This window comes from Camelus dromedarius, chromosome 20 (assembly GCF_036321535.1).
Source record: "Camelus dromedarius isolate mCamDro1 chromosome 20, mCamDro1.pat, whole genome shotgun sequence".
Lineage (NCBI taxonomy): Eukaryota > Metazoa > Chordata > Mammalia > Artiodactyla > Camelidae > Camelus > Camelus dromedarius.
This window is the reverse complement of record NC_087455.1, coordinates 30,486,637-30,501,324: the sequence shown is the minus strand read 5'-3', so window position 1 is coordinate 30,501,324 and position 14,688 is coordinate 30,486,637. Positions and strand designations below refer to the sequence as shown.

Genomic DNA, 14,688 nt, shown 5'->3' with positions numbered 1-14,688 from the left:
TAAGAGTCTGGGGTGACAACGAAGAATAAGGTACGGTTCCTAAAGAGTAGGGGTGGGTTTTCCTAGTTATTTCAGATGCATTTTTTAAAACTTAACCCCCCACTGCTTTGTTTTTGTACCTGTTTTCTTCTCTTGGCAACTTTTTGCCCAAACTTTTGTCAGTAAATACAGCAGGTATCTCTCTGTCCCGCTCCTGCTCGGCCTGTGCGGTCTTGGGCCTCCGTGCCCCTCAGTGTTCCCTGGAGACCCCCTCTCTCTTGGCCGCCGTGCAGACAGCTCGCTTGCTGGGCTCCCCCCTTCCCTCTTTGTGAGGCTTTTCTTTCCCTGGGATTCTTGGGGTTCTAAAGGTGTAAATCCCTTTTTTGCTGTAGTGCTCTCTGGCCCATTTCATCCTCTCCCCAGCTCTGGTCACCACCTTCTAGTTGTCTCCCAAGTCTCCGTCTCTGATGTGGACCTGAGCCCTGCCCTTCTGCACTCACGGCCAGTCATCGTGCCTGACCGCCGCCTCGCTCTCCCAGTCTGTCAGCAGCTCAGGTGTCCTGCCTTCCAAATTCCTCTCTCCATCCTCACCACCAGTCCCTGCTCTGAGCCATCACCGACTGTCCCCAGATGTCTGCAGTGCCCTCCGGGGTGTCCCTGTGCAGTCTTGTTCCCTATCATTCTCCAAGTTGCAGCTGGAGTGATCTTTCTAAGACCTGGTGAACATGTCAGGCTGTTTAAAAGCCCATCACTGGACTGACATTAAGTTCTGGATAAAGCTCAATCTCCTTGCCATTATTTACAAGGCCCTTCATGTTGTGGCCTTCCACTCTCCCAGCCTCATCCCCACACGCCAGCCATAGGGCTCTTTCCTTAGTCCGTCCAGAACACCATGTTCTCTCTCACTGTAGTACTTGACATGCTGTACCTGTGGCTTCTACTCTCTCTTCCCTGCATCTTAACTCTCAGCCCAATGCCTTCATACTGGATAATTCTCATGTCATACTCTGGACATCAACTTAAATGTCACTTCTTCTGGGAAGTCTTCCTTGACTACTCCTCCCCTTGCTTCAACTCCACCGGATCTGATGAGAGTCTTAGCTCTGTGTTCCCAGAGCATCTAGTACAGATTTTGTGTTTGCTGATTTTAACTGTCTGCCTCTTCCTTCAACTGCAGCCTCCTTGAGGGCCGGTACTGTATTTTGATAGTCATTGTGTCCCAGGGCCATAATTACATGTATTGCAAGAAAACGCCATAATTGGAGAAAAATGTTAGGTTTCAGCTGCAGCAGCTGTGGTATAGAAACAGACTTCCTTAGCTATTTCTGATTCCTGTTAGCTGTCCAAATGTACAGATAATGTTGTCTTTACCTTTCATAACACCCAGTTCCATTGCATTATACCAGAGCTCTCTGTTACTTGAAGCTGTGCCAGTTTGAAGAGGCAAAGCAGGACTGTGATCAGGCTCTTCAGATAGATAACAGGAATGTGAAAGCATGCTATCGACGAGCCCTTGCTCATAAGGGACTCAAGGTGAGATCTTCATTATAATATGTAAGTTTCAGCTCTGTGAGCAACTCATGTGGTTTTCATGAACATAACTTGTGGGACCAAGGAATGGGAGTGACATAATCCTGGGATTTAATCTTAGTTCTGTTCTCATCAGTCCTGAAACCTTGGAAGGTGTCTCAGATTTTTCCTAACTGTACCATGGAGCTAGATAATTTCTGAGATTGCTTCCTACTCAAAAATGATGATTTATTTTCTGATTTTCTAAGGAGTGGTGTTGGTTATAAGTCCACTTTAAGGGACAGGAAGGTTTGTTACTGAATTACTGAAGGAGGGCCACCAGCAATGCCTGGGTTCCTCTAGTGAAGGTTGTCTGTGGGGTGGAAGGAAAGGAAGGTGTCAGAATGGAAGACGTGTTCACCAGAGGAACTTGGTAGAGACATACCAGAGTTTGGGAAGTTCATATGGTCTGGGCCTTAATGGCCTGTGGGCAGTGTGAGTCTACAGAATGATACATATATATGTATGTATGTATTCTTTTTCAGATTCTATTACAAGATATTGAATATAATTCCCTGTGCTTTACAGTAGGTCCTTGTTATTTACCTATTTTATATGTAGTAGTTTGTATCTGCTAATCCCAAACTCCTAATTTATTCCTCTCCCATCCCCTTTCCCCTTTGGTAACCATAAATATGTTTTCTATGTCTGTGAGTCTTTTTCTGTTTTGTAAATAAGTTCATTTGTATCATTTTTTTTTTAGATTCCATATATAAGTGATATCATATGGTATTTGTCTCTCTCTTTCTGACTTACTTCACTTAGTATGATAATCTCTAGATCCATCCATGTTGCTGCAGGTAGACTTATTTCATTCTTTTTATTTCTGAGTAATATTCCATTGCATACACATACCACATCTTCTTTAGACATTCATCTGCTGATGTGCATTGTGGTCACTTCCATGTCTTGGCTATTGTAAATAGTGCTGCTGTGAACATTAGGGTGCATGTATCTTTTCAAATTAAGAGTTTTCATCATTTCTGTATATATGCCCAAGAGTGAGATTGCTGGATCATATGGTAACTTTATTTTTTAGTTTTTTAAGGAAACTCCACGCTGTTCTCCATGGTAGCTACACTAAATTTACATTTCCACCAACAGTGTAGGAGGGTTCCCTTTTCTCCACACCCTTCTTTATCATTTATTGTTTGTAGATTTTTTGATGATGGCCATTCTGACTGGTGTCAGGTGACACCTCATTGTAGTTTTGCTTTGCATTTCTCTGATAATTAGTGATGTTGAGCATCTTTTCATGTGCTTTTTCGTCATCTGTATGTCTTCATCACATCAAAAAGAATAAAATACCTAGGAATAAACCTACCTAAGAAAGCAAAAGACTTGTACTCTGAAAACTATAAGACTGATGAAAGAGACTGAAGGCAACACAGAGGGAAAGAATACACAATGGAGAAAAGACAGTATCCTCAGGAAGTGGTGCTGGGAAAACTGGACAGCTACATGGAAAAGAATGAAATTAGAGCATTCTCTAACACCATATACAAAAATAAACCTAGAGTGGATTAAAGACCTAAATATAAGACCAGATACTATTAAACTCGTAGAGGAAAATACAGGCAGAACACTCTGACATAAATTGTAGCAATATTTTTTGGATCCCTCTCTTAGAGTAATGGAAATAAAAGCAAAAATAAACAAATGGGACCTAATTAAACCTAAAAGCTTTTGCACAGCAAAGGAAATCATAAGCAAAATAAAAAGACAGCCTACAAAATGGGAGAAAATATTTGCAAAAGATGCGACCCACAAGGGATTAATTTCCAGAATATACAAACAGCTCATACAGCTCAATATCAAAAAAAAAAAAAAAAAAAAACCAATCAAAAGATGGACAGAAGACCTAAATAGGCATTTTTCCAAAGAAAATATACAGATGGATTGTTTGGTTTTTTTTGATACCAAGTTGCATGAGTTCTTTATATATTTTGGATATTATTAACCCCTTATCAGATACATCATTTGGAAATATTTTCTCTTACTCAGTAGGTTGCTTTTTCACTTCGTTGATGGTTTCCTTTGCTGTGCAGAAACTTTTTAGTTTGATGTAGTCGCATTTGTTTTTGCTTTTGTTGCCTTTGCTTTTGGTGTTAAATATAAAAAATCATTGCCAAGACCAATGTCAGGGAGCTTACTGCCTGTGTTTCCTTCTAGGACTTTTATGGTTTCAGGTCTTACATTCAGTTCTTTAATCCATTTTGAGTTAGTTTTTGTGTATGGTATAAGAGAGTGGTCCAGTTTCACTCTTTTGCATATGGCTGTCCAGTTTTCCCAACACCATTTTTTGAAGAGACTACTCTTTCCCCATTGAGAATTCTTGGCTTCTCTGTTGTAAATTAATTGACCATATATGCATGGGTTTATTTCTGGGTTCTCCTATTCTGTTCCACTGATCCGAGGGACGGTTATGATGGTACCATACTGTTTTGACTGCTCTGACCTTGTAATGTAGTCTGACATCAGAGAGCATGATGCCTTTACTTTTGTTCTTCTTTCTCAAGATTGCTTTGGCTGTTTGGGGTCTTTTGTGTTACTGTACAAATTAAAGGGTTGTTTGTTCTGTTTCTGTGAAAAATGCCATTGGAATTTTGATAGGAATTGCATTGAATCCGCAGAGTGCTTTGGATAGTGCGGCCATTTTAACAATATTAATTCTTCCCATCCATGAGCACTGAACATTTTCTTATTTGTGTCATCTTCAGTTTCTTTCATCAGTGTCTTTGTTTTCTGAGAGGCCTTTCACCTCCTTAGTGAGATTTATTCCTAGGTATTTTATTCTTTTTGATGCAGTTGTAAATGGGATTGTTTTCTTAGTTTAGTCATTGATTTTTGAATAATGTACATTCCTTCGCAGCCACCACCCCAACAAGAACAGAACATTTCCGTTTCTCCGGAAAGTTCTCTATGTTCATTGACCTTAATCTCCCTCCTTCCACCCAGACCCTAAGGCAACCACTCATCTAATTTCTATCATTGGAGATGTTTGCCTCTTTTTGACGTTTACATAAATATAATCATGCAGCATGTCCTCTAGTCTGGCTTCTTTTGCTCAGCATGGCATCTCAGTTTCATCCTTACTGTATGAGTATCAGGAATTGTTCCTTTTTATTACTGAGTTGTATGAATATACCACAGTTTGTTTCACATCTTCACCAGTTTATGACATTTAGGTGTTTCCCGTTTGGGGCTGTCATGAATGAAGCTGCTGTGACATTCTTATGTGTATTTTTATGGCCTTGTTCCTGAACTGGTACAGCTGGATGCCAGGTGTGGGTGGGGGTGGGGAGGGATGGTCAGATCCCAAGAGGCCCAGAGGTCATGCTATGGAGGCTAAGCTTGATCCTGAGGGTGATGGGGGGCCCCCAAAGGGTGGAAAAGGTGCCACGATTGATTCAATTTGGGGATATTGTAGGTGGTGGATCAGAAGGGTTCCCAGCGTGGAGGAGGGAGATGGGTGAGAGGCCAGCAAGCCGAGCAGCAGGTGCCTACAGGAAAGTAATGGCAGAGGGGAGAGAGAAGGTGTGTAAGTGTGCTCCGACTGCCCTAACAAAGTACGGCAGCTGGTGGCGGAAACAGCAAATTTATCTTCTCACGGTTCTGAAGACTAGAAGTGTAAGATTATAGTGTGGGTGTGGGCGGGGTTGGTCCCTTCTGGGGGCCGTGCCGGAAGGATGTGTTCCGGCACCTCTCCCTGGCTGTCTTGTCCCTGTGTCTTCACTTCGTCTCTTCTCTGTACATGCCTGTGTCCAGATTTCCTCTTCTTATAAAGACACCAGTCATATTGGATGAGGACCCACCCTAATGACCTCATTTTGACTTGATTACCTCTTTAAAGAAACTTTTTTCTTTAAAGAAACTGTTTCCAAATGTGGTTATATTCCGAGGTACTGTAGGGTAGGACTCCAACCTAGGAATTTTCAGGGGACACAGTTCGGCGCATAACAGAAGGTGAGGGATTAACTGAGGATTGAGGGTCAAGGTGACAGGCCGCATGGAGCAGTCAGACATACGGGGGAAAGAAGGGGAAGGAACAGAAGGGCTGCTGCCCCTGCCCCCATCTGTGTCAGTGGCCAAGTGGATGTGATGACAGAGGCTGCACAGCAGGAGGGGGAGCCTCGAGGGAGTTTAGACCTTGTTGAGTTTGAGATAGTTCTTTTAATCCCATGCCCATCACTGACAGGGAAATACCTAAAACTGTAGTCCGTAAAACTTAGGTTTAGTTGGGCAAGGGTGATCATGCCTTGTGTCCTCTATCATGAGTTCGATCCGTGCATCGAGCGATGAGGCTTTTCTGGATCCTGGAGCCCTCAGGCTGCAGGAGCCACACCTGTGCGGATGCCATGATAGGACCCCCATTCCCAGTGGAGCCTGACCTCCCCCCAAGCCCTGCCCGGCCCTTCTAAGTTTGTTGTAAAGGATGCAGACGAACAGCCAGGTGAAGAGGTGCACAGGGTCCAGGAGGGGCTCAAGCACAGCAGCGTCTGTCCTCAGGGAGCTGGGGTGTGCCACCCTCCCGGCCCTTGGACGCCCACTCACCAACCCAGCAGCTCCCAGCCACGGGATTCTGTGTTCACAGTGTGTTCACTGTGTGTTCAAGGTGCCCAGGTGACCGAGCCCTAATGGCCCCTTTCTGTTAGCAACATAATAATTTGTAAATGTCACGTGAAGATTCCCTGTGTATGTGGCACCATGAGTTAAAAGATGCTCTTTGAAAATTTACTCCGCTGCTTTTGAACATAAGGATTTGGGTCCATGAGGGGTCCATGTGGTCTGCATGCCTCACGAGTCTATGTGTATCCAGACTCAGCACGTTTATCCTATACCCGCTGCCTGACTCTTTGGTCTCGTTTACTTGACTCTGAGAAGGTGTACCTAGTGAAAGACCAGAATTGAATACTTCCTTGGATGGAATGCTGAAAAGTGTATTGTCACACAGAAGGCTGATCCGGAATTTGAGTAACCCTATCCCCCTGGATTATGAGGCTGGCAGCTTGTTTTTCTGGTTTGACTTCTTATAGCTTGATTTATATCCCCCGTAGTTTGAGTTGTGTGCCAAGTGAATTTAAATTGAGGATCTTCAGAGGCCGCAGCTGCTGGTAAAATGCAGCAGAACTCACGCCTGGCCCCGCTTCCCCGTGTGACTGGGGGCAGTGCGCAGGGGCTTGCGGGGAGCAGGGCCTGCCCGTGGCTCCCAGCTGAACCCTCTGCTCTCTCAGATCTTTGGTTTGTTTTCTAGTGGGCTTCTTTTTTCCTCCTGTGTGTCAGTTTTGAAACATTAAAGGGCTTTCCTTAATGTATAGCTGTTCTTCATAGGAAAAGATAATGGAACATTTTGCTTTTAATTACAATTTGTGTCTTTTACTGAATGTCATCTGGTGTCAGGCTTTGGGAGCACAGAGGTGAGTAAGACATGGTGCCCACTTCAGGAGTTTACAGCCAACTGGGGATGCTGTAGGGTCAGAAGTATCAAAAATAGTAATATCTTATAAAATAATTGTAGGTTAAGCACATTTACTAATAGTACGTGTTACTGCAGACACCTGATTATACTTTACCTTTTTTCTTTAAGGCCTAATAAGGTCATTAGTAACTTTCACTGTCTTCGTTTTTGCCGGAGCCACACTTTCTCTTGGTCTGAGCTCTGCTCTTCCCTCCCCTGTGTGTGGCTGGCTTCCCTCCTTCCCTCCAGGCCTTGTGTTCTCTGACAGCTGCATTAGAACAGAGGCTCCTTCCCCCTCGTTAGTATCCCTCCCAACCCTTGCTTTTCTTAAATGCATGCATGACAGTCCATGCTCCTCTTATTTACTCATTCGTTTGTTTTCTTATTGTTTCCCTTCATAAGTTCCCATGAGGGCCAGGGCACGGCTGTCCTTCCCCCGCGTGCTCCCGCTCCTGGCACAGGAGTGTGGAGACGGGTCTTGTCTGTGTGGCTCCAGGATCCAGCCCCTCCTCTTCTCCTGCTGTCCTGCCCTCTGTCCGAACACATAATTAAAGTGCATTTCTTGGTTTCTTAGGTTTCCTCCAACCAAACAGGTTGCTCAGTAGCACAGACATTCCTTGGAAACAGAAAGCCTGCCGGCTCCCACGGCGTTGGCCTCCCGTTTCCAAGGCTGCGGGCACAGATCTCCACTTCCCGGCCTCTCACCTGAGCCAGTGTCTGATCGTCCACCTTCTGCTCGCTGCTGCCTTGCTCATCGCACAGAGTACCTTTCTGTGCCTCAGTCTCCTTCTCTTTAAGTGGGGACAATGAAAGTACTTACAGGGCTATTATGAGAGCACAGTAACACTCCTTGCAAAATGCTACAAATGGTGAGAATTAGCTACTGCTCCTCCCTCAGCTGGCCCCGCCGGCCCCCCTTCCACCTGGCTCCCTGCCTGCAACACTTAGGATGGAAATACGATGTCATTTGTTTTTCTGGGGCAGGTTCCACCTGTGCTGCTGTGACACAGGGCTGTGTGGAGATTTGTTATTAATAGTACTCATGTACTATGGTGTGTAAATAATTTACCTTTTCAAAAAAGTAAGTTAGATCAGGTTTAAGGTCATCCCTGTAGACATACCACTCTTGCTCTGGTGTGTTACTGGATGGGGGTGGGGGAAGTGGCCTCGCAGCTGGGCCCCAGGAATGTCACAGCATCACTGGCTTGTTCTGCCTGTGCCTGTGTCCCGTGCACGCTGGTTTCAATGTGTCATGAATACTTGAGCTGTTACACATCATTGGAATTCTCCACCTCCTCACAGAATTAATTTTGGTTTAATTAAAACATGGGTGTAGCCCGTAGTTCTAGAATATGGCCTGTCACAGCAGACTGTGATTTTGTGGCATCTGTCTCTGCCACCAGGTTCCACGCTGTGTTTCATTACTTAGATTCCTTTTCATTCCCCTCAACCTCTCCAGTGTATTGTGTGACTCTGTCAATTAATCATTGTTGACGCTGGCCGGTTTGAACAGTGAGTAACTTCGAAGGGTTTGTGGAACAAGATATTATGGTAACAACTAATATAACAGCCCTTTATAGGTTTAAACCATTCATTATTTTATTAATTCATTTATGACTTGGCACAGCCTTGTGAAAACTAGAATAAAGCTTTCGTTATCCTTATTTTAAAGATGAGAAAACTGAAACTCAGAAAGGTTCTAGGCTCTTGTTCAGGTTTCACTGCTGGGAGGTGCTGATGTGAGGATGTCCATTCTTTCATCTGTTCATTAGCAGATGGCACATGCCTGTGTGCGTCAGAGACCATGAAGTGGTGATACAGACCTGACCTCACTCCAGGTTCCGTGCTCGCTCTTCTGCGGAGGATGTTCACTGTGACATGGGTTGTGATATTTCAGCCCAAGACTTAACCCCATAGGCCTTCCTTTGTAACTGTGGTCCTAACGGGAACCCAGCGCACACACACCACACACCCCCCTCACCATTCTCACCCCTACTCGGGCGCATCTGTGCTCCTTCTTTTATTTATGGAAATTATTTTCTCTGCCTTTCTACTTTCAGAATTATCAGAAAAGTTTAAACGACCTCAATAAAGTTCTCCTGCTAGACCCAGGTGTTGTCGAGGCAAAGATGGAACTGGAAGAGGTAACCAGAATCCTTAATACTGAGGATGGTGCAGCATCATTCAACAAAGAAAAGGAGAGAAGGAAAATTGAGATTCAAGAGGTATTTGTATTTGATTATCTTTGGAAGTACTCTTTTGGGGATCCTATATGCATGTTGGTTTCCTAGGTCACATTCCATGAGTTCTACCAGAAAAATTTAAAACTTTTAATTCTGATGATCAGTGAAGAAATTTTAACCGATTATAATGTCAAAACGTTTCCTTTGCTGTGATAATTAGCCATTGCACTTCCCAGCGTGGGCCCAGGGAGGTGCTGGGAGTCTGGGGTCTCCCTTCTCTGCTCCCTCCCCAGCGCCACCGGGCCTGGGGGGTTGATTGCTTGCACTCCAGATTGCCCTGGGCGCCTGTGACTGTGGAGAGAACCCTACAACTGATTCAGTTTCAGTGGCCCTGCAGGCCACACCTCACGGAGAGATGTTCCCCTCTCCCCGCTTGATTCAGACCTTTTCAGTACACTGGAACGAGACTGGCCTCGCCAGGGATCCTGGACTTCCCTAGATGCAAACCTCCCTGTGTGACTTCACATAACTCAGGCCTTTGCTTTAGTGAAGGATGTCAGCTCATGAGTTCCTCTGCATTCATGAGTGCCAGTGTCAGACCATCTGTCAGCTTCCATTTCCACTAAGAGTAAGAGGCTAACGTGAGAGACTAGGAAGCTTCTTCCCTCTGGAGAGAAGGCAAAACTGTTTTAAGAAAACTGAAAAATATGAGTTCATTTCTCTGTTAAATGTAAGAAAATAAGTCAATGTAAAATTTATCATGAAAAAGAGAAGGTGGTTATAGGTCTTTTATATAGTAGCTTTTATTCATGGAAAATTATAAGAAATTTTACTGTCATATTTTCAATGTCAAAAAAATTTTTAACTTTAAAAGAGTATGTTTATGAATGGATACTTATACCTTAAAACTTCTCTTCTTGAAAAAAGTAGATTTTATGATTTATTACAAATGAGACATTTTTCACTTAGAACTTGACTAAAATACAGTCCCCTTGTGGTTTTCAGTTCCTTCCCACTTTAAGAAAGGTAACTTAGGATGTGCTCAGTGGCTGTCGTTTGTGTCACAGTGCAGTTTTTTTTCCTCATGAAGGTGAATGGAGGCCATAAAGAGCCTGAAAGGACCTCGGAGGAGGTCTCCACCCACTGCCTTGCTTTTGAGAAGGGGGACACGAGCAACGGGCCACGAGAATTCCACGAGCAGCTGCCGATCGCCAAGCCCAACAACGCCTACGAGTTTGGTCAGCTCATCAGCGCCCTCAGCGCTCGGAAAGACGGAGAGGCCTGTGCACACCTTTTAGCCATCACGGAACCGAAAGACTTGCCAGTGTTGTTGAGTAACAAGCTGGAGGGGGATACGTTCCTCCTCCTCATTCAGTCTCTGAAAAATAATCTTATTGATAAAGATCCCTCTTTGGTGTATCAGCATCTTTTGTATCTGAGTAAAGCAGAAAGGTTTAAGGTAGGTGGCAGAACATCTTATTCATAGAGATTGATTATTTTTAGGGTTTTTATAACTTTAAAATGTTAATTTGCATGCTAATCTAATTTTCCTCTTTCTTTCAGATGATGTTGACATTGATTAGCATGGGCCAAAAAGAGCAAATTAAACAGCTCTTTGATGACCTCTCAGACACACCAAGCCCACGTTTTACCTTAGAAGATGTACAGGCCCTCAGAAGGCAGTATGAGCTTTAAATCGAGATTATTCTTAAATTTCTTCCATGCATGTATGTGTTCCAGTAATGCTAATGAGATGGTATTGTAATAGAGCTGCACGGATAAAACCTGGCTTAGAAAAGATCCCTTGGTCTGGACTATAAATATTTGACTTATTTTTATACATAGAACACGTATATTCTACAATATGTGCTTTTTATCAGTTGTAAATATTTTCTTATGTACCAGAGCTAACATCTATATATTTAATAATAAGTATATTTGGAACTTGTTAAATGCATTTTAATTTATATTACACATTTTCTTTTAATTTGTTAAAAATTTGAGTTAAATTACATTTCTCCGGGCTATGAAAGAGTCCTCTTAAGTTTGATAAAACTTCCTTTAAAATTCATTTTTAAAAGTGAAAATCATTAACAGTGATGCTCACATCACCTTTGTCTCCTGCTAAGATACGTATATAAATCCCATTGTATACTACTTGCGGATTACCGCCCACTAAGATGAAGTGCAACACCTAAGTCTGCAATATGAAATGATTGTTAAATTGTGATTATTAATTTACAGCTATAAGAACCTATTTTTTCTAGTACAGAAGCATTGCCTAATAACTAAGAACAAAAATTGCCAAAAGTTCTACCACTTTTTACTAGATTTTTAAAAGCTAGTACCCCTCATATACCACTTATATAAGCAATAACAAAACGCCACCATATAAAAGCAGCTAAGCCTGTGTTTCTGTTTGAATTGTCACTCCCACATTTCCCCCACACATTTAAAATATCTTCTTCCTCTTTTGTTTTCCCTCCGTTAAGCATGATCATATTTATTCCCTTGGAATAAAAGGGAAAGTGAAGACCTCTTAATTATATTGAGAGCTCCCTTGTTAACTGGGCCAAAGTAAAGGTGTTTCTTACAATAAACCGGTCAGGTGTCTATTAGTGTTCTGTCATTTATTCCTGTAATCTTTAGTCAGTTGTCCTTTTCTGGAACTTTTTTTTGTTCTTTAGAAGTACAGATGAAAGATGACTGTCACTTTCACTGTTACCATATCCATTTTTCTTTTAAACTGTTCTTTCCTAAGTTCATAAATGAGAATCTACCATAATGGGTACTTATTTCTAGTCTTCAAACAAACTAGTTTTGTCCTCTTTAATATTAAGTTTTTGTACAAGTAAATGATGGAGTGTGTTAGTAACTTTACAGCAGAAACGTAAAAAGGAAACATTCTCTTTTGTCGACAGTTGCCTACCAGGTACCAGCTGCGCGGGGCGGCCTCTCCTGCAGAGGAGGTGGGAAGCAGCAAGCGGGTGCCGGGCTGGCCCAATTGATTGGGTGGCGCCTGGAGAAACCTGTTTCTCCCCAGCAGCATCCAGAGCCCTGAGGTGGACCTCCATGACTGAAGGAAGGGAAGAGACAGTGAAGGAAGCAAATAAGAATATCAAGGGCATGAAAGAAGCATGGCTCCTGCTGACTGTTTCAGGACTCCAGCAGGAAGTCTGCCCACCAGCCTCTGGATGTACCCCACTGAGGGATTTCCCCAGTGGGTCCGTGGGGCACCGCCAGTACCCCAAGTGCTATACCCACACCTCCTCCCACTCCATGGTCAGATCCTTCTGCACGCTCCTGAGTGCGGCGGTGGGAGCAGGTCTGGTAATCAGTGTTCTCAGAAAAATGGACCAGGGTCTGTGGATAAGCGAGAAACTACACCTGGAGCTATAACACCACCTGCTGGAAAACAAAAGAGAGGCTTCCAGCAACCAGCCTGGTGAATTCTAAGAAGAGGAGGAAACGCAAAAGGTTAAGAATTCTGCAACCAGGCGGAACAAGAAGAGGAGAGCAGACCTGTGAATGGAGGAAACCCCTCGTGGAGTAACAGCGACCATCAGTACCCAGCCTGAGGCAGCCGGTAAAGATCTAAGGAGGTGTCTGCTACCTCAAATGCAAAAACAGCAACACAAAAACAGGGAGCATGAAAAATCAAGAAAACACGTCACCCCCAAAAGATACCAGGAATTCTCCAACAACTGAGCTCAAAGCCACAGAACACATAACAAACCCAGAAGAGCTGCTCTGAAGAAAGTTAGCTACAAGGAAACTCAGGAAGGTAGTTCAATGATAATAGGATGGAAAAGACCCGAACAAGATGACCTCCTTGCCGAACAGGTAGAAATAAAGAACTAAACAAATTCTGGAGCTGAAGGCTGCAGTGAATGAGGTGAAGAGTGCAGCAGAGAGCACCCGCAGCAGCCAGAGCAGGCGGAAGACAGTAAGTGACTGAGGGCTGAGGATTCTGAGATGACTCGGAATAAGAGAGCAGAGAAAGCTTGCGTGACCTAGGGGCCCCGATGCAGAGAGCATATACTAGAACTGGGGAGCCAGAAGGGGACAGAAAGCTTATTTAAAGAAATATTAGCTGAAAACTTCCCAAACCTGGGGGGAGACCTGGACATCCAAATTCACAGAGCTAACAGATCACCCTATTTTCTCAATGTGAAACACCTTCTCCAAGACACACTATGGTGAAACTACCAAACATCAACGAGAAAGAATCCTAAAGGCAGCCAGGGGGAGAAGAGTGTAACCTACAAGGGAACACCCATTGGGAAATCAGCTGATTTCTCACCTAAACCCCTACAGTCCAGGAGACAGTGGAATTACATATTTTTACATATTCAAAGATAAAAACTGCCAGCCAAGAATACTCTATCTAGCAAAGTTATTCTTCAGATATGAAGGAGAAAAATAAAGACCTTCCCAGACAAACAAAAGCTGAGGGAGTTCACCACACTAGACCTGCCTTGCAAGAAATGCTGAAATGAGAAGAGGCTGATTAGTGACATGAATACACCTGTACACTGGTGAAGGTGAAAAATACATACTCAAATTTATAAAACTCTAATTCTATAGTAGGATGGTGTATTAGCCACTTGATTATAGTATAAAGATTAAAGAAAAAGAATATTTAAAATATAGCTAACTTGATGAATATACAATGTAAAAATTGTGATATCAAAAATATAAAAGGGAGCGTAAGGAGGGGGTCTTTATAGGCAAATGACAATAAGCTGCTATCAGCATAAAATGGACTGTGTTATCTATAAAATGTTTTAGATAAGCCTCATGGTAACCACCAAGCAAAAATCTAGAGTAATTCATGTAAGGTTTTAGAAAAAGAAAACAGGAGCATATCATTGTAGAAAATCACCAGTTCACAAAGATGGAGAGAAACAGAGTGGGGGAAACACAGAAACAGAGGGGAAAGGAACAGTGGAAATACAAAACAACCAGAAGGTAACCATTGAGATGCCAACAGTAAGTCCTTGTATATCAATAATTACTCCAAACATATGGATTGAATTCCCAATCAAAAGGCAGAGTAGCTGGATTGAGTAAAAGTCCCAACTATATGCTTCCTTCATGAGACTGACTTCAGCTTTAAAGACGCACAGATTGTCCATGGAATGGAACCACAGAAAGTGGGGATAACCATACTTATTTATCAGACAAACTAGACCTTAAGCCAAAAATACAGCAAGAGGCAGAGAAAGTCGTTATGTCATGATACAGGGGGTCAATAAGCAAGAAGATACAACAATGATAAAGACACATGCATTCAACATAGGAGCACTTAAATATATGACTAAGTGGAATTTATCTCTGGGATGTAAGGATGGTTCAACAGATGCAAGTCAATAAATGTCAAAAAATACATTAGAAGAATGAAAGATAAAAATCACATGATCATCTCAACAGCTGCAGGAAAAAAAACATGTAACAAAATACAACATCTTTTCATGATAAAAACCCACAACAGATTTG

At 43.0% G+C, this 14,688-nt stretch overlaps 1 protein-coding gene across 3 annotated transcripts in view; it reads left to right on the top strand.

The window, feature by feature from the left end:
* SPAG1 (sperm associated antigen 1) overlaps positions 1-11,802 on the top strand; it is a 70,013-nt gene extending 58,211 nt beyond the window's left edge. For all 3 annotated transcript variants that reach the window (XM_031439385.2, XM_064476926.1, XM_064476927.1), the window contains 4 exons: positions 1,386-1,512; positions 9,067-9,231; positions 10,280-10,648; positions 10,753-11,802. In XM_031439385.2, the coding sequence (XP_031295245.2) occupies positions 1,386-1,512; positions 9,067-9,231; positions 10,280-10,648; positions 10,753-10,884 (793 nt within the window). In that variant the 3' untranslated portion in view covers positions 10,885-11,802. The remainder of the gene's footprint in view (positions 1-1,385; positions 1,513-9,066; positions 9,232-10,279; positions 10,649-10,752) is intronic.
* Positions 11,803-14,688: the final 2,886 nt, after the last annotated feature.